The following is a 24853-nucleotide window of genomic DNA, read 5'->3' as shown; positions in this document are numbered from 1 at the left end:
CAGCCGTCACTTTCAAGTCGCCCAGCCAGAAGCCCAAAGCGAGGAAAAGAAGAGACAAAAGGACGCTGGGGAGGGAGTCCCCACACTCCCTTGCACCCCCCGCGCCCGGCCCGGCCCTTACTCGTAGTGGCGGAAGATCTCGTTGGTGACTTTACAGTAGAAAACTTCCTCGTCCGGCCGCAGGTCCGCGGGCGGCTTCTGTCTCACAAACGGCTTTCGGTGTAGCAGCGGCATCTCCTGTCCGCCCGCGGGCTCGCCCGGACCCTCTGCCGCCCGCGTCGGCCCCGCTTCCCTATCAAAATTGGAGGGAAAGGAAAGCCGGTAAGGTGCGGAGCGCTCGGCGGCGGCGTGGGCCGGTCCGCGCGNCCCACCGCCACTTCCCCGCCTCTCGGAGCTCCTGGGAAGTTTCTGATCTACTTTCGGCTCAGAAGGAGGAAGAGCTGTTGGGAGGAGCTTTTCACTTCTCGCTTCTACCTTTTTATTGGCTACTCGATGACTTTTACAGCCTGTCACTGATACAGGAAGAGACGGCGGAGAGCCTGGGAGAGCTACATTATTAATTAATGGAGCAACCCCTTGTGTAGAATCAGAAGCATCCTCCATGTTTGAGATTATCGGCCAAGAGATCTAGGGAAGGCGCTGGGGTTTCATAAACACATGGCTAACAAAGTAAAGCCTTCATCTTCAAGTCTGGCACCCTCGCTTGGTTTCACGGTGGGCAAAGGATTCCAGTTAAGATTTAACTTTTATTTTAGATAGGAAGAGAAATGAGGAATAAAAAATATTAACTATTTTGATGTGTTCTTCAAAATTAGAATCTTCATGTCTAAAACAATATTTTGCTTGTGTAAACATCCTTCTTGGAAAGAAAATACCTTTTCTTGACAGCAGCTCTCTTTAATATTTAAAGAGGGCAGTTCAGTCAAAGAGCAGAGGAAAAGACCAAAAAAGTATGTGTTAGAAAATGTCATCATGCCTGTGTATATTTAAAACTAAAAAACACACCTTTAAAAAGTAGTATTTGTAATGCGCCGCTGAAAATATTTTGTAAAGTATCAATATTTAATTCAGTCATACAGAATTTTAAAGATTATGGATTTGCGAGTGAAATTTACCTGAAAGCAACTTTCCCATATTCAAAATTTCCCCTTGTAAAACTAATTTTAATGCACATAATACATGTGACTTTTGAATTAAAAAGAATTTTTGAAACTACAAATAACTCCCAAGTGTTTGCCAGCTTTGTTTTAAATGGTCTTTTTTCTGCTACTGCCCTTGACATTTGCTTATATGCGGTTTAACATGTAAGAATAAGTCTAAAAGCAAGTTTGAAGAACAGTCGTTCAACAAAGAACATAACTAAGTACCAATAATGCGAAATGATCATAGTTATAGAAACAATGTGGGATCATCTTTATATCTTCAAATTAAGTACATGAGTATGTTAGAGCAGGAAATGTAAGGAATCTATTCAAATGGAAAGAGTTAGAATTTTTTTACTTCTTTCAATATACTTTTATGGCAGCTAGCAAAATAAAATTTTGTGAGAGACACAATATGCTTTGAGTGTTTTAAAAGTCATTAATAAAATTGATGCACCTTACTGCGCAAATATAGAAGTCACAGGGGGTTGGAAGTGTTCTCTTTAGTCTGGATAAGCTCTTCAAAAAATACGCATTCAAACATTTTAACTGACCTCCACCTAGTACTTGAGTAACAATTTTGAATTCTCTACCTAGAAAGCATTTAATTTTCCAGGTGAAAAGTTTAGATCCCACAAAGGTAATCTCAACAGGGGAACAAGGAGTATGGATAAATTTACAACTGTTAATGAAGCATCACTCTCACAATTCAAAGTCCCAACTTAACTGTTAAGCTAAAAACAGAGGAAAATTTCTGTGATTATATATTTACATTTCTTTTTTTTTTTTTTAACTTTTATTCATTTTTGAGAGACAGAGAGAGAGCGTGAGCAGAACAGAGAGAGGGAGGGAGAAACAGAATCCCAAGCAGGGTCTGAGCGGTCAGCACAGAACCGGATGTGGGGCTCGAACTCACTGACCCTGAGACCATGACCTGAGCTGAAGTCAGATGCTTAGCTGGCTGAGCCACCCAGGTGCCCCATATATTATTTATATTTCTTAGAGCTCATGAATTTTTTAAGTTTTTATATAAATTCCAGTTAGCACACACTGTAACTTTAGTTTCAGGTGTAAAATATAATGATTCAACACTTGCACACATCACCTGGGGTCTTAGAGCTCACTATTTGATAAGGTGTTAAAATTTTCTTAAAATCATGAGAAAAAATGTCAACTTTATTTTTATTAAATGCAAATTTTTAAACAATTGGATTCTTTTTAGAACTAACTTAAAATTGAAATTTTATTCTACTTTATTAAAATAGAAAATAGTAGTACCCTTCTACCATACTCAGATTTCAGTACCATCATCCTATATAACTCAGTTCTCTGAATTACACACATAGAACTTATTTTAATGATTTGTCACGTTTAATAAATGTTATATAGTTGTTCATTGTTAATTCACAATAATTAAGTTTAGTGAGTTATAATTAACGTATTAGTTTTGTGGGATTCTTTTGTTTTTTTAAGTAGGCTTCAAACAGCGCAAAGCCCAGTTTGGGGCTTAAACTCAAGATCCTGAGAGCAAAACCCGAGCTGAGATCAAGAGTCTGACACTAAACCAACTGAGCCACCCAGGTGCCCCTAGTTTAGTTTTGATGTAGTTATCATACTTGATCAAATTGATAGCATATCTTAAATACCTCAAGATAATACCTTTTAAAGTTATCCTACACATTTACTATTGAAAGCTTACCTAATGTACTTATTTCATATTTTGATATCTTTATTAATCACTACTTTATTAAATTATTACTTTATTTGTTAATTACTATCTCTAGGCTTTTGAGAATGAAAAGCTTATTGCTGTGTTCAGGAAGTAGTTAAGAATAATGTCATGAAATAAGATTTGGTGTAAAAAACATTTGAAAATATTGTAAAGGAGACTATGAAAATTAAAGTATCATGTAAAAAAGGTAGGGAAAAGAGAAAACAATGAAATTAAAATCACTTCATTTTTTAGCAATTTAAATAAATATTTATCAGGCTTTTCGTATGTGTTAAGACACTGCTACCTCATTTGATACACTATAATTGTAACCGGGCCTTAAAAAAATGTACAGTCTTGTAGGGAAGAGATGTTGTAAAGACAACAAAAACAAGAGTTGTGGAAGTCCTAATGATCATGGGTAATATAATGCAAAAAGAGAAGTAGAAAAGATTAGAAGAAAATATAGAAGGAAGACTCATGATCTGTCCCAAATGAAGTTATCCACAGGGCATGATTTGAAAGACACCAGAAAGCTCTGGTGTTCCAACACTTCCTCCTGGGTCTCAAGATGCAATCCCCTACCCTCCATTAGTTACCCCTCTGGGTGAAGACACAAATTGCCTCCACTTACATGTAAAATGTAAATATGCTAGTTAGGCAGGACGTATATTAGTCTAATATCTTCAAGACATAGTTTAATATTTGAGAAAGCATACTGCCTTATGTATATAAAAACAAATCTATAGAATATGTATTTTTTAAAAGCTTGAGCTTTTCCCGTCTTTTCCTGTCTCCTACTAACTGATTAAGAAAGGGGTTACTTAGGTGGTTTGATGATAGTAATTACTTAGAGCTTAAAGAAACCTTTGAGAACCTTTAATTCACTCATTTTGCAGCTGAGGAAACTTAAATTCAGGAACTGAAATCTAGGCCTCTTGACTCCTGGTCCAGTCTCCTTAGACCGCACTGCTGTTTACCTTGGATCCAATAATATCCAATTTCCTTGTATACCCATCTCACACTGCATCTATAAATGAGCTAAAATACCATTCCAAGTCTTTCCCAAACTGTTAAAATTGTGTAAGGGGATAAGATACATTACTCATGATCAGAAATAATAATTTATTTTTGAGAATTATAGGCATTTATTTCTGAGAATGGGGATAACGATAATCTTAAGTTTGAAGAGCTGATGAGTCCTATTTCCATGCTTCGGTTAACACATCTAACATATATAAACACTTTATATCCCTTTCCTCTAAGGAGCAGTTAATAAAAGTACTTGAAATATACCTGCCATGAGCTCTTCTGAGAAAGATGTCCTAGATGTACAGGCAAGGAATATCTTCAACTTTGTAACTCCTTTCCTCAATATCTATACCTGACATCAGTCTCAACTCTTCTATGTTCTCTTTTTAATATCTCCCTAACTAATTCATGGCATCTGACTTATAAACAATTTCTATATATTGTTCCTTAGAAGCAATAAATATATTTTCCTTAATATCTGAAGCCACTGGCCCAGTGTTAGGTTAATGGTTCTAAACCTTAGCTGCCCACTGAAATCACCAGAGGGGTTTTTGAAAAATACTGATGCCTGATCCATAGCCCAGACCAGTTAAAACAATATCTAGAGGTAGGAACCTAGGCATCTGGAACTGAAAAACCTACTCAGGTCATTCTCATGTACTGCCCAGGCTAACTATGCTCAGAGGAGACTGGATTCTTGACATTAAAGTGGTAGTGTTGGCAAATTTGGGATGCATTTTTTTAATTCAACCCCTTGTGGTTAAAGCCGTGAATTATGGGATGGTAGTGGCATTTGAAGGAATAGTCTATGACCATCATCATTATCACAATAGTTTACATTTAATGAATGATTCCAGCTTGTGAAGCACTGTGCTAAATAAAGGCTTTAAATGAATCATCTCCCAATTCTCACTACAAACTAAGTACTATTTATTATTTCCATTTTACAGATGAAGCTGTTGAAGCTCACATAGGTTAATTAAGGAGCATACCCAAGATCACATGGCCCACAAGCAGAAAAACCCAAATTATCAACTCCAAAATCCATGCTTCTTACTACTTACTATTCTATATTTCATGGGGTTGATTTGGTAATCTAACTCAGATATAGATTGAAACAGGGAATTTGATCCTATGCACTAAACAATTTAGAAGTTATAATGACGAAGAATGTATGTTAATAATAAAAGTACTAGAGGAATCCATGAGGAATTTTTAAAATTATCTCAGAGTGGGGAAAGCCTAAGTATAATACAAAGCCCATCTATAAAAATAGTTCTGTGAACTAAACATTAAACATTTTTTCATGACAAAAGCTACTACAAAGTTGTAGGACAATTATCAAACTGGGAAAAATGCAGATTTGCAACTCACTGACAAAGGCTAATTTCCCTAATATATAAATTATATATATAACATATAAATATATAAATTCCTGTTGCACTATTGTATAAATAATTACAAATCACAACAACCCAAGAGAAACAGAAAAGGAAATATAAATGGCTTTGAAACACATAAAATGATTCTCAACTTCACTCATAATAAAAGAAATGCAAATTAAAACTATATTTTTAAGGATAACATTTTTCATCCTTATTATTTGCAAAGATCACCATCATTTGTTTAAGTCTATGGGGAAATAGGCACAACCTCTATGAAGGGCAAGTTGACAGTATTTATTCAAAATTACAAATACACATAGAAGTTCCATCCTCTAGTAAGATACCCACAAATATATTTGAGTACAAGACTATTTGTCTTTGTTAGGAATAGTCCAATATTAAAATTAAATACTTTAATGGAAATGTCCATAATTAAATAAATGATGTGTCCACACAATGGAATAGTATGCAGACATAAGAAAAAATGAGGAAGTTGAAAAAAGAAGACAAGATGCCTAAAAATATGGGGCATCTGGGTGTCTCAGTCGGTTAAGTGTCCAACTTCAGCTCAGGTCATGATCTGGCAGCCCATGAATTCGAGCCCCATTTGGGGCTCTATGCTGACAGCTCAGCCTGGAGCCTGCTTCAGATTGTGTCTCCCTTTCTCTCTGCCCCTCCCCTGCTCATGCTCTCTCTCTTTCTCCCTCTCTCTCTCAATTTCAAAAATAAACAAACATTAAAACAAATTTTTAAAAAGATAGCTAAAAATATGTATGGGGAGTTATATATGTATGTGCATTTGCTTGATACATAAAATGCATCTGGATGGATATACAGAAAAATAACACACTGGTTTCCTCTGGGAAAAGATTTGCTGGTGGACAGGGATAAAAGAAAGGGAGACTTTTCCCAGTAGAAAGATGAATAAAAATTTGTGAGATACACAGATTAGATGGTAAAGAGACCGGTCAGGACAGATAGCTGATGTAATAAAGTATTTCACTCACAATTGGAAATAAGTTTTGAACTGCAAATAAAAGTTGAAATGTCTGTGTTAAATATTTTACAGGGCCTAGAACAGTGCCTTTCCCACAACAGGAGTTGGGCACATTTTTGTTAGATGGATATATAAAATACAAATTTAATTTGATTACAGTGAAAGAAATACGGTGGGATGGATGCTGCTTTCATCTTAACCTGGAGGTATAATTTTATTTATATTTATTTATTTATCTATTTATCTATCTATACTTATTCTTTAATTTTTTTAATGTTTATTTATTTTTGAGAGAGAGAGAGACAGAGAGACAGAGACAGAGACAGAGCATGAGCAGGGGAGGGGCAGAGAGAGATGGAGACGCAGAATCCAAAGCAGGATCCAGTCTCTGAGCTGTCAGCACAGAGCCCAACACAGGGCTTGAATTCACTCACGGACTGCAAGATCATGATCTGAGCTGAAATGGGAAGCGTAACTGACTAAGCTACCCAGGTACCCCAAACCTGGAGATAGAATTTAGATTACATGTTACCAAGTAGTCTCTCTAGATTGTTTATGTTAATAATTAGTTATATACCAATTTACAGACCAAATCATACTATATTCAGTCAAATAGTTTATTATTGGTTTTAAAAAGATATAAGGAACAACTAGAAGATTTTAAAATGTGAAATACAGGGTTCTTTTCCTGATTTTTATCAACTGCAAAACTAATTTTTAAGTTTTAGTTTATCCGTAGTAGTTATCAGATAAAAGTTGCACTAATATTTGCTATCTCATTTACTGACTAATTTTTGTTAATACTGGAGTAGAAACTACTGGAATATATTTTGCTCCTCNCAGGCACTCAAAAACTAAATAGAAAAGTATTATGATCTTTCATTTTTGTCATATTATTTCTTATAATATTTAAATAATTAATATTTGTAATACTCTATTTATTATTAGGACCATATCTTTTTTTAAATTTAGGAGCATATCTTTTTCTAACCACTACTTCATGTGGTTGAATCATGGTATTAGCATTGTAAATACTGCAAGTTTGACACCAATAACTAACCCCATATTTCATGTATCCATAGACTACCTGGCAATTATGGATGAACAGAGAGAATTAAGACAGTCAAAATTCAAGGATGCCTGGGTGGCTCAGTCAGTTAAGTGTCTGACTCTTGATTTTGGCTCAGGTCATGATCTGACGATCATGAGATTTAGCCCATGTCAGGCTCCATGCTAGGCGTGGGGCCTGCTTAGGATTCTCTCTCTTTTTCTCTCGCTGATGCTCCCCCACTCATACTCTCTTCCTGTCTCTCAAAATAAAAATAAAATAAAATAAAGTCTTTAAGACAGTTAAAATTCAGAATCCAGTTCTGAACAGATCACTAAATTCTAATCTAAGAAAGCCTGCTAGAACATATGCCAATGCTACAGGTACCTATGAACTAAAACATTTAGCGTTTCCCCGCTTTTATTTCTGTTGCCATCATCATGCCTAGGACCCAGAAGACATGGTACTACCTTATTTTCTCTAGTCTAAATGTTTAGGTCAAAAGATCCACCTCTTTTTTCCTTAGCACAACTGAACTTTCACTCTAGGCTACCAGAAAACTGCTTCTCAATAACTTCTTAGCATCTAGACACTACATACCTTACATCCAGAAACCAGTTCATCTACCAGAGTAAGCATTTGCTTATTTCAAGTATAAAACACAAACACTAAATATCTTTCTTTTTCCCATTTCAAACTTTCCTCTTAAAATGAAGATCTCATTCTCAGTTCCACTGTCATAGGTAGAACGACAGCCCCCAAAGATGCCCACGGCGTATTTACTCCTGAGAACCTGTGAAATGTGTCATCTTACAAGGCAAAAGAAATTTGCAGATGTGATTAAGGTTAAGGATCTTGAGATGGGGAGATACCTAAGAATCTAGATATCTGGATTATCTAGGTGGGCCCAATCAAATCACTGGAGTCCTTAAAAGTGAAGAAGTTTTTGTGAGTGTGGTCAGAGATAGATGACATAACTGAAGACAGGTTAGAGAAATTTTGCTGGTTTGGAATGGAGAATGGGGGCCACAAACCAAGGAATTCCATACTCTCTGGAAACTGGAAGCGGCAAGGGAACAAATGTTCCCCTAGAGGCTTCCAGAAAGGAACCTAGCCCACCTACGCCTATGTTTTTGCCCAATAAGACCTGTGTTGGATTTCTGACCTGTCACAAAATTTCTGGTAATTTGTTAGAGCAACAGTAGGAAATGAACACACCCACTTTTCAGTCTGAAAATATTCTTAGTCCTCCGCTGATTTCCATGGCAATAGTGAATGATACCTTTGAACTTTAATGAATGACTTAGCATGTTCAAGCTAGAGTTATTAGCAACTCCTTACATTTTCTAAAATGATTCATCCAGTTCTACCCCTTCAAGTTGCAAAAACTCATGTAGTCATTCCATAATGCGTCATTACCTTAACCATATACAACCATAACATACATACAGTCAGAATTAGCATGTCTATAGCAAGAGGATGATTATAAGTGGACAAAGGCTTTTTTCTCATTAGAGTGGATCTCCTCAGACCTCCTTGGGGATCTCCCTCAGTCAGTCATCTTTCCTCTATCTAATACCAAGCTCTCCTTCACCACTGAAATCTCTAACCTTAGGCTATAATGTGGTGCAAGTCTCTTTCCTTGGGGGGGAATTTTAAAGTTCATCTCTCTTTATCTTTAGCATTGCTTCTCTTCTCTTCTTACCCAACATTTAAAAAAGGAAACCTATGCTCCTTATTTCTATTTCTTTATTTCTCAACCCTCGATTGTGTCCCTATAGTCCCCTAACATTGTTCTTAATTCTGACACTCTAATTGCCAAATCCAATGGACTCTTGCCAGGAAGGAGTCCACCTTATCACTCTGTTACTTGCCATCCTCTTTTATCTTGGCCTCTGTGACACACTCTCCCCTAGCTCTCCTCCAACTGCTCTAACTTCCCTGAATCTCCTTGGCATCACCTCTTCCTCCTCAACCTATTTCCTAAACCCTGATGTATCTCATCTTTCTTGCATCCATTCTCTTCTCTCATACTCTTGAGAGAAGCCTTCTCAAAATCAACATCTCTTCCTGACTGTATAAACTACCCCTTTCTCATTGGAATATATTGTCTTCTAGGGTCTTCTTGTTTCCTTAGGGACTTAGTCTACCATAGCTCCTTGAAGGTTTTTGAGATGAGGAATGACTCATCAAATTGACCTTTTATAAAGATTAATCTGGGTGTGGTATGTAAGACTGATTGGATTGAGTAGCGCCTAGAGGCAGGGAAACCATTGAGAAGGCACAGAATCACTATGGAATGACTACAGTCTGAATTATTACCTTGGCAAAGGAAAGGAAGAAAAGCCAGGAGAAATATCTCAGTGGAAGTATTTAAGGACAATACTTGATGACACATTAAGGAAGGGAGACGAAAAGTCAGAGATGACTCAAATGTCAGACCTGGGAGACTAGAAAGGTATCAACATCATTAACAGAAATGGAGTAAGCAGGTAGAAAAATAGGTTTGGGAGGAAGATAAAGTATTTAATTTTAGACATGGAACATTAAAGCAGAGATGCCCTATGGGGGAAGACTGGGCTCTGAAATCAAAAGAGAAATCAGGATTGAGGCTATAGATCAAGGAACTGTTTCCAGATATAGGATAATAAAAGCTACTGAGGTTGATGGACACAGTACTCCCTCTTATCTGCAGTTTTGCTTTCTGGGGTTTCAGTTGCCCAGAGTCGACCATGGTCCAGAAGCTGATGATTCTTCTTCTGATAAATCATCAGTTGCCTAACACCAAGTCATAACACGTAGGTCATTCATCTCACCTCATCTCATCAAGTAGGCATTTTAACTTTTCACATCATTACAAGAAGGGTGAGTACAGTATAATAAGAGATTTTGAGGGAGAGAGACCACAAACACATAACTTTTATTGTAATTGTTCTATTTTATTATTACTTATTGCTGTTAATCTCTTACTGTGCCTAATTTAGAAATTAAACTTTATCACAGGTATGCAGGTAAAGGATAAAAAAACATAGTATATATAGGGTTCAGTGCTATCCACATTTTCTGGCATCCACTGGGGGTCTTGGAACATATTCCCTGTGAATAAGGGGGCGGGGGGCTACTGTATAATATTTGCATGAAAATATTCATATGTAAATAATATTTGCTAAATAAATAAATCTCTTGATGTTATTTCCTCTATTCGAGTACCGAGGCGAAGTACCAAGATGCCCAAGACACTCACTAGCGCTCAGAAATATCTCACTGTCCCACCATGAGTAAACCCCAACGTTTGCTCTTTCTGTTGCTTCTTCCTGTCATTGCAAGGTATTACAGAATGTGGTCTTTGATCTTAGGAGCCTTCTCAGACACACTAAATTCCTTTTAAGTCATCTCTTGTTGATATTCTATTGAACACTCTACAATAGTCTTTCTAAGCCTCTTTTCATTTTTCTCAAGCCTCCAACCTGATCTTAGCTTTATCTTGCTCTTGGCACTCGCCTTGCCTCCTAATTTAAATCTGGGCCATTCCATATGACTTCTGTTTTCAATCCAAATTTTCTTTCCTTTTTCTTTATGTTTATTTATTTATGTATTTATTTTTGAGAGTGAGAGATTGAGTAAGCAAGCACAAGCAGGGGGAGGAGCAGAGAGCCAAGGAGAGAGAATCCCAAACAGGCTCCACGTTGTCAGCACAGAGCGCAAGGAAGGGCTCAAACTCACAAAGAGTGAGACCATGACCTGAGCCAAAACCAAGAGTCAGACACTTAACTGACTGAGCCACTTGGGTGCTCTTCAACCCAAATTTTCATCTATTTTCGTCCCACCCTTTTTTTCCCCATTGTCTTCTCCTTTACAAAACTATCTCTGTGCCTTTGATCACATTTCTTTCAACTTCTAAGACCTTATTCCATGACTTCCTTCTCAAGATCTCCCCACTTCACTTCTTTTTTTTTTCTTTCAATTTTTAAAAAAAATGTTTCTTTATTTTTGAGAGAGAGAGACAAACAGACAGTGTGAGCATGGGAGGGGCAGAAAGAGAGGGAGACACAAAATCTGAAGCAGGCTCCAGGCTCTAGGCTGTCAGCACAGGGCCCAATGCGGGGCTCAAACTCATACCACGAGATCATGACCTGAACTGAAGTCAGATGCTTAAGCGACTGAGCCCCTTACTTGCTCCTTTCTTCTGGCCTGCTAATATAGTCAATTCCACCTTATCTTTAGAAAAACATTTTCTTTCACTTTGGTTTCCTCAGAGCTACCACCTTATTACATTTTTTTTTTTTTTTTTGGTGCTACTAACAAACTTTATAACTGCATGTAGTCTTGATAGTGGTTTGAATTCTTGCTAGAGCTATTTGTATTAGTATGTCCTATATGTTTATGTCAGAAAATGTAAGTTTCTCTAGGGCAAAAAGCATATAGTAAATTAATCATAACATGTTTCAACTATAACTAATCAAGTAATGGTTGTGAGATTTGGAATGCTAACTTCCGAGAAACAATAGATAAAATACTACTCTACCATTACCTGTTTCCAAGGAGTTAAAATTGAAAACGCACTTAGAGTTGTCATGTAATGGTTATCTCTTTTCATCACAAGTCAGGATTTTTCTGATGTCTATAACAATAGCAATTACACTCATTTAAGGCCATAAGTAAGTCTAGGTCAATCCCTATGGCAACAAGTGTAGATGTTCACATGAGAAGCGGGCAGTCAAGCTTTAAACTTAGAAGGCACCATGAGAACACTAGTTTTTTCATTATTAATTTAGATATATAATCAATCTTCAGACAAGTTATTTGTGTTTTAGAATTTTCTAGCAGGAAAGTTGACAATGCCTTCCCTCCTATATATACACCCACATTTCTCTTTCTATCCTAAAAAGTTACCTCATAGCCCTGTTCTACTATAGCTGCCTTCCTAATTGGTGAAGTTAGAGAACCTGATGTGCCAGAATGTGATGCTATGCATTTGAACCTAAGAGCTAAAGAACGAAATATTTTAAAACTTACATTTTTAAAGAATTTTTTAAAATTTTATCTTTTTATTTTGAGAGAGCGTGCACAAGCAGGGGAGAGAGAGAGGGAGAGAGAGAATCCCAAACAGGCTCTGCACCGTCAGTGCAGAGACCGATGTGGGGTTCAGTATCACAAACTGTGAGATCAGACTGAGCCAGAATCAAGTCTGTGGTGACTTAGTTTAATTAAATTAAATTAATTTTAATAACCAACTTTCAGAAAAAGTTATTTTTATAATTTTGCAAAAATATGTCTCTTATGTTATCCTAACAAAATTAAGGTCCCACAGCTAGAATATATCAAAAAAAAAATTTAAGATTGTGATGTGCAGTAATGCAAGTTTATTCCTTACAGTTAAGTATAAGAATTCAATTAAAACATCATTCAGAGAGCAACTGCTTGGTATAAAGCACTGAGCTTAGTATTTAAGTATAAGAAAGTCATAATGGCTCAGAGTAAAGGTCTGTGTTACAAACATGTCTAGAAATACATTCTATACTGTTATTCTCATTTTATAGATAATAAGGCTGAGGTTTAGCAGAGTAAAGAAATTGCTCAGCTTCCCACAGTATGCAGGAGGAAGAGCTAGGATTTGAACTGAGATTGATTAGGTTTCAAAGTCTATTCATCCAACAAATATTTCTTAGTGCTTTCTATATGCCAGCCACTGTTTTAGAGACATGGGCTACATTAGGGATGAAAACAGGAGATCCCTACACTCTTGGTGTTTACACTCATTAGCTGACAACTCCTCTGTCTTCTCTCTTCCCACAGACCTACACACACACACGCACACACACACACACACATTCTCTCTCTCTCTCTCTTTTTTTTACATTCACAAGATTAATCCTTGTACTTAGGTTGTTAATTTATTAACTTTATCATAAATCTCCTTTGAAGCCTGGCTTAATCAATTATGGCCTCTTCCACTGGATCCATTCAACTACATTAAATATACACAGGTCTCGTCTTGAAAAATGTCTCTACTTGTCTTACTTCCATTCTTTTTTCTTGCTCCACACCATACCCCAAATTCCACTACACTCACTCTCTCTAACCCTCTGCTACCTGGTTTTCCTTCCACAGGTTGTTTGCAGTCCTCATACCTCTGGATTTGTCTACATTTAATGAGGCTGACCACTCCTAGAAACTCCCCCCTTGATTTCTGAGAAGTCACATTATGCTGGCTTTAAACGAATGGTGTTTCTGCATCCATAAAAGTATCTTTCAGAAGAAGACCTTCTCCTGTGAATAATGTCACCACAGTGATACACTGGGTAAGTCATAAAACTGGTTAATTTCTTCTGGAAATCATCTAGAAGAATTTTGTCTCTTCGTATTTTTGAGATCTTTCTAATACAAGCAAGACAATACATATTCATCTTCATTGCATCATGTATTTCACTGGAAAGTAGAGATAACTACAACTGACATAAAAGTCAGACACAATTTCTACCACTCAGAAGATGATTAGAACCACTTCTGACTCAAGATACACACTCAGAAGCACATAAGAATTTTAAAAGCCTGGATTTGGAGTCATTTAAAGTTAGCACAAAAAGTCACACATAATCAATTGTATTCCAGTTCCATAATAACAGTGTTTATTATAGTGCCTCTAAATTATTAAGATAAAATTATGTTCAATATACTATTCAGGAAGTCTGAGAATGTGTATACTGTATATATGTGTACACATATACACACACTTTAAACCTTTCCATTGTGAAATACACTGAACAGTACACAAAATAAATATACAGACTACGGAATTTTTACAAAAAACGCCACCAAGGTAAAGAAAGAGAACGTAGTCTATACCCTATGTTTATTAGATTCATCTATGATGCTACACATAGCTGTAGTTTATTCATTTTCATTACATTGTGGTATTTTATCTTATGCATTCATCATAATTCATCCATTTTTTTTTCTGTTGGTTAACATTGGATTATTTGCAGTTTTTGCCTATGAATACTCCTGTACATGCTTCTTGGGACATGGGAATGTATAGATAGTCATAGAATTGTTGTCTTAGTATATACACATTTTTAGCTTTAATAGTCAAATGGTCTTCCAAAGTGGTCATACAAATTGCTACGCCCACCCACAGCACTATGTAAGTTCCAGTAACTGTCCATTCTCACTAAAACTCATATTGCCTTTCTTCTTAGCCATTCTGGTGGCGATGTAGTAATACCTCATTGTAGCTTAAGTTTGCATTTTCCTGATTGCTTAATGAGGTTAGTTATCTTTTTATCTGTTTATGGCCATTTCAATTTGTTCTCTGGGGATATATGCTCTTCACATTTTAAAGGATTTTGATATTAAGTGGTTAAAATAAACAAAATGAATTTTGTTAGGTGGAAGAGGGACAAAGAACAGCTATCAAAGCTCCTTAATTTTGTTCCTGGACTCCCTGAGCAAGACAAGAAAAGACCAAAAGCTGCTGTACAGCAACAGAGAGTCATTGTTTCTATGGATTGAGCTTGAGGCCAGCAGATAGAGGAAGAATATTATTTTCTCAGTAGCCTTTGGAGAAATTTATGTTTCAAAATATAACGTGTAGGTTTTGTGGAGTCTAAAAGGACAAGGAGGCTGGAACCGGAGGGACTCTGCTTTATTACATTTCTTTCTAGGCCTCAGGATCAAGGAGGCTTGAGCTCAAAGAATGGACTTTAATCAGTTTCTAGTGGTTTTTGGTAGCAGCTGAGAGTCTCATAACCAGAAAGAATATTTTTGGGAGACATTGTAAGCCTCCCCATAGTCTAAAAGTGAAGCTGCAGTGGGGGCTGAAACCGGAGGGGCAGCTAACCACTGGGTGATCATATATGGGAAATTCACAAATATAGAAGAGTTTCATTTCCCCTCCATGTCAGTTTATTGAAGCTTTTGGTAAATTCTGCTCTATCACATGAAAAGAATTGCAAGACATCTCTACAATAGTTAGGGATAATTAATCATGCAAGAGGAACAATAGGCTTTTGCAGAAAGCAAATGCCTTTGAATGCTGGGCTTTTAAATTTCCATTTGGCCCATAAAGCCTTAAGAAACAAAGTTTCCTTAGCCTTTAAGAGTGAAGATGGATTCCAGGTTCATAACTTTAAGGCACACATAATCCATAATATCCAACCCATTCTAGAAAACAGAACACTATGGAGAGCCTTATTATTCATTTTGCAAAGTTAGCGTAACCCTGAGAACAAAATCTGAGATACCTAGTATATAAAAAAAGAAAAATAGACCAGTATCATTTATGAAAACTGATGCAAAAAATCCTAAATGAAATATGAGCAATCAAATCCAGTAGTATATTAACAGAATAATACACCCTAACCAAGAAGGGCTTATTCTGAGAATGTATAGAAGGTTAAACAAGAAGAGACCGTTAAGTTTCACCCCATATACGCATCAAAAGAGTAAAAATCCAAGATCACTGTGAGACAGAATAAAAGAGAACTTGATAAAATGCAATGTTTGTTCCAGGTTTGTAAAAAAACAAAAGTATAAATAAAGCCACAATGAAACATAAGCAGCAAATGTCAAACTTAACGTTAAAACTTCAGTTACATTTTCATCAAAATCAGGAACAATAAAAAATTCCCACTATTGTTGCTTATTATTTATATCTGTTCAGGAAGATAGCTAAGAAATGAGACAAGACAAAGGAACAAGATATAGATATTTTTAAATAAGAGAAACTTGTCATTATGTGTGGATATCTAATGGTCTGGAAAACTAAAAGTCAACTAAAAAAAAAAACTATTAACCACTAATAAGAGAGGTTCAGAAAGATTTTGGTTACAAGATAACTTTTCCATACAGCAGCAGTCGCCATTTGGAAAATGGAAGACAGATACCATTCAAAAAGAGTCCAGACTGAGGGGGCCTTTGCCTTGATACTTCTGCTTGAAATATTTCCCCTAGATCCCTGTGTGTCTGCCACACTCTCATCATTCTGTTTCTTCTCAATGTCCTTTCCTATATAAAGACTTCTCCTCATTCTAGGCCCTAGCATTCTTAATCATCTCCTGAGGTGGAGACTGCTGCTCTGTGTGTTAGCATGTGTTTATACTTTTACTCCTGGGTACACAGAACACATTTCCCAGCCTTCCTTGCAGCTAGTTGGGTCCATGTGACTGAATTCTGACCAGTGTAATATGGGAAGAAGTGCCACTTCTGGAGCATGGGGCGGGGGTGGGGAAACCTCATAACCACTTCTCTGCTCCCTGTTCTCTTTTCCCACCAACAAAATGAAAATACTCCAAAGACCTAGAGATGGTGGAGCTACAAGAAAGGAAGTAAGAATTAAGGAGCTTACATCCTTGAGTCACAGTTTAGAAGAGAATTGCTCAAGGAAGTCACCTTATCAGGAACACCCATACTGGCCTATTACATGAGCAGGAAGTAAGTTTATTTCTTTCAAGTAAGAAGTGTTTGGGTTTTTTATTACAACATTAGACAACCAGACTCATACGTTTACTATGTGTCAAATATTATGGCACTTAAGTTAGTTCTCACAAGTCCATTTCCACTTCAGTTTGCTTGCCTAAAGTCACATAGCTACTTGAGTGGTGAAGCCTCTGTTTGTTTTTGGAGCACAAGCTCTTTACCACCAGGCTATACTGATTCACCAGAGCAAGAACATTTCTGGAAAAGAAGAGGAATGAAGACGCTTTCCATACCTTACCAGAAGGAAAACATAAATACCTAAAAATAAAAAAGAATAAACAGTGCAGGTGGACACACAGATGAATGCAACAGAGCTACAGATATTCCCGACAACACACCCAAATGATTTCTGACAAAGATGCAAAAGCAAGTCAATAGAGGAAGGAGAGCTTTTTCGAATAGATGGTGTTGGAATACTTGGACAGCTACAGGCAAAATAGAAAAACTCAACCTAAAACACATATCTTATATAAAAATTAACTCAAAATGGGTCATGGACTTAAATTTAAAACATAAAACATATAAAACTTTTAGGAAAAGATAAGGGGCTGGTCGGTGGCTCAGTCGGTTAAGTGTCTGACTCTTGATTTTGGCTTACAATCCATGATCTCATGGATTGTAAGATTGAGCCCTGCATCAGGCTCTGTGCTACTGGCACAGAGCTACTGGCTACTGGCACAGAGCCTGTTTGGGATTCTCTCTCTCCCTCTTTCTCTGCCCCTCCTCTACTCCCTTCTCAAAATAAGTAAATAAACTTTGAAAAAAAAAGGAAAAAGAAAATTTTCATATCTTCTGCTCATTGTTTAATTGGATTTTTTTGTTAGTTATATGAGTTCTTTAAATATTTTGCTTTTTAATTTTTTTTTCCTTTTTTTAAAAAGCAGGCTCCAGGCCTAGTATGGAGCCCAATGTGGGGCTTGAACTCATGACCCTGAGTTGAAGACCTAAACTGACATCAAGAGTAGGACACTTGGGGCACTGGGTATCTCAGTCAGCTAAGGATTTGACCCTTGATTTTGGCTCAGGTCATGATCTTATGGTTTGTGAGTTTGAGCCCTGCATTGGGGCCTGTGCTGACAGTGCTTGAGATTCTCTCTTCCTCTCTCTCTGTCTCTCCCTGTCCTCTCTCTTTCTCAAAATAAATAAGTAAACTTGAAAAAATTAAAAAAAAAAAAGAAGAGCTGGACATTAAACTGCCTGATGCACCTAAATATTTTGGATATTAACCTATCAGATATATGATTGACAAATATTTTCTCTCATTCAGTAGGTTGCCTTTTCATTTTGTTGATGATTTTCTTTCCTTTGCAGACCTTTTAAACTATATATGTAGTGTGTGTATATATGTGTGTGTATTATAATAAGAACTCTCAAAATTCAACAGTTAAAAAAACAACCCAGTTAGGAAAATGGGCAAAAGACATGAACAGACATTTCACTGAAGAGGATAGATAGATGACAGATAAAACACATGAAAAGACGTTCAATATCATTAGTCATCAGGGAAATGCAATTAAAATCGCAATGATATTTTGCACACACCTATCAGAATGGCTAACTAAAATAATGAAAAATGACAAGAATAAATGCTGGCAAAGAAGTGGAGAATTTGAATCACTTATACCTTGCTGGTGGGAATGTAGAATGGTGCAGTCACTCTGGAAAATAGTTTGGCAGTTTCTTATAAAACTAAAAATGCATTTAGTAATTGCACTTCTGGGCATTTATCTTAGAGAAATGAAAACTTAAGTTTACACAAAAATCTATAACAGCTTTATTTGTAGTAAGTCCAAACTGGAAACAACCCAGATATCCTTCAACAGGTGAATGGCTAAACAAACTGTGGCACATTCACACCACTAAATATTACTCAACAATAAAAAGGAACAAACCACTGGTATAACAACTTGGATGGACCTCAAGGGAATTATGTTGAGCAAAAAAAAGTCTCAAAGGGTTATATACTGTGTGATTCCATTTATACAACAATCTTGATATAACAGAATTATAAAGATGGAGATTAGTTTAGGGTTGCCAGGAGTTAGGAATGGGGGTGACAGGGATTAGTGTGAGCTTTGTGGTGATGGGACAGTTCATTATTTGATTGTGGTTGTGATTACATTAATTTGCATATGACAAAATTGCATAGAACTTTATACACATGCACACAAACACACATGCACACACAAGTGCATATAAAATCTGAATGAGCTCTATGGATTGTACTAATGTCCGTTTCCTGTTTTTGATACTGTACCCAGGTTATGAATATGCTGCCTTTGGAGGAGACTGGGGGAAGGGTACATGGGACATCTCTGCACATTTTTTTAAACAACTTCCTGTGAGCCTATTATTATTTCAAATAAAATGTTTGAAATGTTGCACAGCCCACAGGTGGAAGCTTAAAAATGAAATTTTAGGGGCGCCTGGGTGGCTTAGTCGGTTAAGCGTCCGACTTTCGCTTAGGTCATGATCTTGCGGTTCGTGGGTTCGAGCCCCGTGGCGGGCTCTGTGCTGACTGCCAGCTCAGAGCCTGAAGCCTGTTTCAGAGTCTGTGTCTCCCTCTCTCTCTGACCCTCCCCTGCTCACGCTGTCTCTCTCTCTCCTAGAAATAAATAAAAAAATATTAAAAAAAAATGAAGTTTTAAGGGCGTCTGGGTGACTCAGTTAAGTGTCGGAATTCAGCTCAGGTCATAATCTCGCACTTTATGAGTTCAAGTCCCGATTAGGGCTCTGTGCTGACAGCTCAAAGCCTGGAGTCTGCTTCAGATTCTGTGTCTCCCTCTATCTCTGTCCCTCCCCCGTTTCTAAGAGACAGACAAGACAGTTCCCTTTTAAGAAAAGGGAAAGGGCAACAGACAAATCAATGGAGCAAAAGAGAAAGTTCAGAAATAGGTAAAAATTCAGAATACAAAAAGATAGAATTTTGAAGCACTGGGGGAAGATGGGATTAGTCAAAATGGTATTGAGTCAACTGGCAAAATATTTAGGAAAAAATTACGTCTATCTTATGTCTTTTTTCAAAATAAGCTTCACATGGAATAAATATATATGAAGAAGAAAACATAAAAATACAAGCCATATTATTCTGACTTGAATGTCGACTATTAAGAGAAAACATTTGTAAGTATTATATAACTTTGGTGTGAAGAAAGACTACCTAGGCATTATACAATAGGTAGAAATAAAGTAGAAGACACTTGCTACACTTAACTATATAAAAATAAATTTTTTGATCTAAAAATAAAAATAGAAAGCTAATGGAAAACTTACAGAAATATTTATGATAATTATGACTGGCAAAGTTTTAATATCTTTTATAAAGAGCCCTTACGAAGAAAAGGAAAAAACCCAGTAGAAAAATGGGCAAAGGACATAGAACCCTTATAAAAGAAAAAATACAAATGACCAGATATTAGGGGAAAGATGTTGTCTCATTAGACATTAGAGATATGGACACCAATTTTCATCCATTAATCTTCAATAAATTTTGCACATTTTCTTTGTACTAACACTATATTCCCCAGAAATTTTGAGTACTGTAGGTAAAGATATATATGAGTCCATCAAAGTTCTATTTATATTAGTAAAAAGAAAAAGAAAACAATTCAAATATTTAGCAAGAAGGAATTAAATAAATTATGGTATATCCAAACAGACTACTGTACTGCCATTACACATGATGTTGTAGGAGTATGTTTCTATTCCCACGGAAAGATATTTTTAATATATGGTTCAATTGAAAAAAGAAGTTACAAGATAGTATGAATGATATATCTTAAAGATGTATCAAAATTTTAATTGGCCAGCATTTATTTCTGGATTGATGGGTTAATTGGTGCTTTTAATTTTTTTAATTTATTTTTTTAATGTTTTTATTTATTTCTAGGAGAGAGAGAGAGAAAGCGTGAGCACGGGAGGGTCAGAGAGAGAGGGAGACACAGACTCTGAAACAGGCCCCAGGTCCTGAGCTGGCTGTCAGCACAGAGCCTGACGCGGGGCTCAAACCCATGAACTGTGAGATCATGACCTAAGCGAAAGTCGGACACTTAACCAACTAAGCCACCCAGGCGCCCCTGGTGCTTTTAATTTTTATTTTAAATATTTTCTTTGTTTTTTTTACTTTTCTGCAAGAGGCATATATTGCTTCTATTATAAGAATAAAAAGTAAGGTTAGCTGGGTTTTGTTTGTCTTTAACTACTGCAACTCCGTAATTTTTAGGACAACCAAAAGACAATACATCAGTAAAACTTAAAAAAAAATTTAATGTTTATTTTTGAGAGGGGGAGGGGGGCAAAGAGAGAGGGGAACACAGAATTTGAAGCAGGCTCTAGGTTCTGAGCTGTCAGCACACAGCCTGACGTGGGGCTTGAACCCACAAACCAGGAGCTCATGACTTGAGCTGAAGTCGGATGCTTAACTGAGCCACCCAGGTGCCCCCATCACTAAAAGTGTTATGTTAGATCTGTGAAAAAGTGTTGTTGACAATACGTGCGGTGAAATGGTTTGTCTTTGGCAATATTACAACATCAGAACAATACAAAATGCAAGTATGGATCCCCCAAACAACACCATCCCAGTCCCTAAAGTTTGGTTGGTTGCACCTGTCTCCACACTGCTGGTTTAGGTAGTGCAAACACAACTGAACTTCCTGCTTTCCAATTCTCTCCGTTGAGGATATTTGCATTTCATACACAACAACACAAGGGAAAACGGATTTAGAAATATTATTTCTCTAGTAAATCAATTTGATCATCATCTCTATTGGCTGGCAAAGGTCAGATGACCCTAAGTATTGATAATTTCTCAGTTTTCTAATTGCTTGTTATTAATGAGATAGTTGTTACCTTTCACAGAAAGTACTAAGCACAGTGTCTGTCCATAACAGGCATTTGGTATTGTTCTCTCTTCCCCTTAAGTATATTCCTATTTATAACAAGAGTCTTTCTACACAGCAGCAAAATCAAAATGGTCAATGTCGTCATTCATTCTCCCACTGAGGGTGCGACTGATCATGCCCTATCCCTATAACCTGAGAGACCACTTTTTTACTTTTGCGCTTTGATGTTTGCTCACTTAACGTGATTTTACCTTTTTTTAAATGCTGGGTACACATTCAGTGTAATATGATCTGGGCCCACTTCTCTCTAGAAAATTGTCCGGGGGGGGGGGCCTCCCCTCAAAGTTACAGCCTCACTCACACATTTCACCTCTATTGCTATGTTGTTTCTGTTCTCCAGAGCTCATGTAGGCCTTCTGACCAAACTCACTAAAAAAACTCCCACTGAGGCCTGTATACTACAGCAACAGCAACACTGGAGCAACAGCTTTTCTAGAAAGGTCCTGAGTCATATGGTGGCTCAATCCCACTCACTTTGAAAGTAAGGCTCTCTGGGATTTGCTATCTATGGAGTGTTTAGTCTCTGTCCTTCCTACGATTTAGCTTCCCAGTAGAAAGCATATTCTGTCTGTTGTAACAAAGTAGTAAATTTTATTTTAGCCTGAATATTGCTGCTCTGGGTTTCGAATGGCTTTGGGCCTACCAATTACCTGTTAGTAACATAACACATAACTTTTTACGCATGTTCTCAAAGATAGCCTAAAACTGAATTATGCTGAACTCTGTTCTTTATAATAATGGGGTTACACCACTAGGTAGACTCCTGTACCTTCAGGAGTCCACCCCATTGCATGATTGGACCTTGGGAAGTATATTCAAGTGTTAAGGTTCCCAAGAGGCAATCAACACAGAAGGTTTTCTGCAACTTGCACTTAACTGTTTCTTGTATGTATCTGTGTACAATTTAAAGTTTGAAGCAAAGTAGCAGATCTAATAAAAAGCAAATTCTGGACTGGAACATCCTTTATTATGTTTCTGTTTGTCTTTTAAGTTTACAAACACATTCCCTAGGCTGTTGCAAACAGGTTCAAGAACAAAAGCTCATTACTGTGTCTCAACAGTCAGAAAAAAAAAATTGCGGCAAGTAGTGCTAACATGTCCAAAATAAGCAGGATCTGGGAGAAACTTACGGGGTCCAAAAGTTCTTACATAACTGTAATTGGACATAATAAAAACTACTATTGGCCTGAAACTATATTTTGTAAAAATCAGATATAAATACGTAGGCCAAGCCATTGTTTTGCAAGACTAAGACTATTAATCTTAAAATATACTAGACTAAGCACATATCTTCTCAAGGAAGTATTTCCTGTACCCCACACCCAAACACCCATAAGACTGAACACTTCTTTCTTGGTTCCCTTACTCCCCTACATAGTTCTTATAACACATTGTATCCATTTGTTTATATGTTAATAGTCCTGGAATGGAGGTGGGCAGGGACATTACCTTTGTCCTCTAAAACAGTACATTTAATATATCCTAAATGAATGAATGAATGAATGAATATGAATGAATGTTAGGAAGAATCTGGACTGTATTTTTTCATCTCCATTGTATAAACTTAAAGGGATCTGAAATAAGAGTTTCTGCTGTTTTGAATCTTGAACAAAGTTGAAATAAAACCATGTTAAAAGTGGGATGGAAAAAAATGCGATGGGAAGAACAAAGCAGTCCCAGGAGGTTTAGTTCCTACCAGTATTCACTAAACTTCTGGTGGGGGGTGAAGAGGACTCAGTTTTCTTAATGATGGCGTTAAACGTATCTATAAAAGGTTTATATTAGGTGCCTGCCACAGACTACCTTATTTATAGATTTTGTGAGGCTCTTCCGTATTCCATAGGACCGAAATTTATCTTTGTCTTTAGAAAAATTGGTATTAGTAACCCGGTGTTTAGAGCGATTATTATGAATGTAAGATCGTTTGCCTTTCACATGCCATTGTCCTTATGCATTAGCAGAATAGCACTTTTGTAAGCACTTCTGTTCTGGCACTTGTCACTTTGTATCATGATTATTTGCTTCCTTGATGTTTTCTCACTAGATAGCTTAGTTCCTCAAGGACAGGTGCCGGCCTTGACACATCTTCTAGATCACTGTACAACCACCTCTAGCACGTGTCTGGTGCACGGTGGGTCTCCAAAAATATTTTTTGAAAAATGAATGAATTGTTAATATCTTAGGTCCACCTTGAACTATTTCAAGCATAAAGTTTCACATATCTCTGAAGGAGCGCTATTTTTAAATTTAGGAGTTTTCACGGCTATTTAAAATTTATTGGTATTTCTCTGTGGCTTGTGTCGTTGTTATTTAAATTTAAAAATCTCATTTTAAATATGTAAGAAAGCATATTAACTAGGAGCTGATTCATGTGTCCAGTGGGCAGATCACAGAATTTAATAACCTGTAAACTGTTTGTCAGAGGTGTTGTGAATTTTAATGTCTTTAAAAGCTTTTACCATGCTGGGATGAAAGACCATCAATAGTGCAGCCACAATCTATACACACAAATTTAAAAGGACATCTAAACTGCCATTTCAAATTTTGAAAGAAGACATGCAAATATGCCATACCATGCTATAAAGTAGAAATAATGTAATTTTATTAGTGCTTATTTTTAGTCCATTATGTCTAGCTAAAATGTTTCATCTTTGTTAATAGAACTTAATCTTCAACTACATTTTAGGAGAATCTTTGTTTTGTTTTATTGTTGTGGTGGATGTTCATATAATTCGCTCTTAATTACTGTATCTCTAAAACATGACTATATTTCATGGTAAAATCACTTAATTCTTTCTTAATTCCCATTAATCTAATTCGTAAAAATCCCTTGTAAAAAATCTCTCAAATCAGTTTAATTTCTCACCGCAATTACTATACACATTCATGGTTTGTTGTTGTTTATTAAGATCTATTCATGCCACTTTCAACTTTAAAACATTTCAATGCCTTCCCATTGTTCTTAAAGTCCAAACTCCTTGGGGTATCTGGGTGACTCAGTTGGTTAAGCTTCTAACTTCGGCTCAGGTCATGATCTCACAGTTCCTGGGTTAGAGCCCAGCGTTGGGCTCTGTGCTGACAGCCAGCTCAGAGCCTGGAGCCTGTTTCAGATTCTGTATCTCCCTCTCTCTCTGACCCTCCCCTGCTCACGCTGTCTCTC

At 36.8% G+C, this 24853-nt stretch overlaps 1 protein-coding gene and 1 long non-coding RNA gene across 4 annotated transcripts in view; one reads left to right on the top strand and one right to left on the bottom strand.

The window, feature by feature from the left end:
- Window positions 1–355, bottom strand: part of BAZ1A (bromodomain adjacent to zinc finger domain 1A) — a 92929-nt gene extending 92574 nt beyond the window's left edge. Inside the window, exon 1 of one of the 2 annotated variants that reach the window (XM_077769234.1) lies at window positions 122–355. In XM_077769234.1, the coding sequence (XP_077625360.1) occupies window positions 122–234 (113 nt within the window). In that variant the 5' untranslated portion in view covers window positions 235–355. The remainder of the gene's footprint in view (window positions 1–121) is intronic. The other variant, XM_077769235.1, reaches the window with a different exon arrangement.
- Window positions 356–367: 12 nt separating this feature from the next.
- Window positions 368–19173, top strand: LOC144235653 (uncharacterized). 2 transcript variants are annotated; one of them, XR_013336283.1, is made up of 4 exons: window positions 368–714; window positions 6427–6473; window positions 13427–13617; window positions 19054–19173. It is a non-coding gene; the product is annotated as an uncharacterized LOC144235653 (long non-coding RNA). The 2 variants fall into 2 exon arrangements; XR_013336282.1 differs by lacking the exon at window positions 6427–6473.
- The last annotated feature ends 5680 nt before the right edge of the window (window positions 19174–24853 follow it).

The sequence above is a fragment of the Crocuta crocuta genome, unplaced genomic scaffold (assembly GCF_008692635.1).
Source record: "Crocuta crocuta isolate KB4526 unplaced genomic scaffold, BGI_CrCroc_1.0 scaffold65, whole genome shotgun sequence".
Classification (NCBI taxonomy): Eukaryota; Metazoa; Chordata; class Mammalia; order Carnivora; family Hyaenidae; genus Crocuta; species Crocuta crocuta.
Note: the sequence above shows the minus strand (reverse complement) of the source record. Positions and strands in the feature narration are given on the sequence as shown.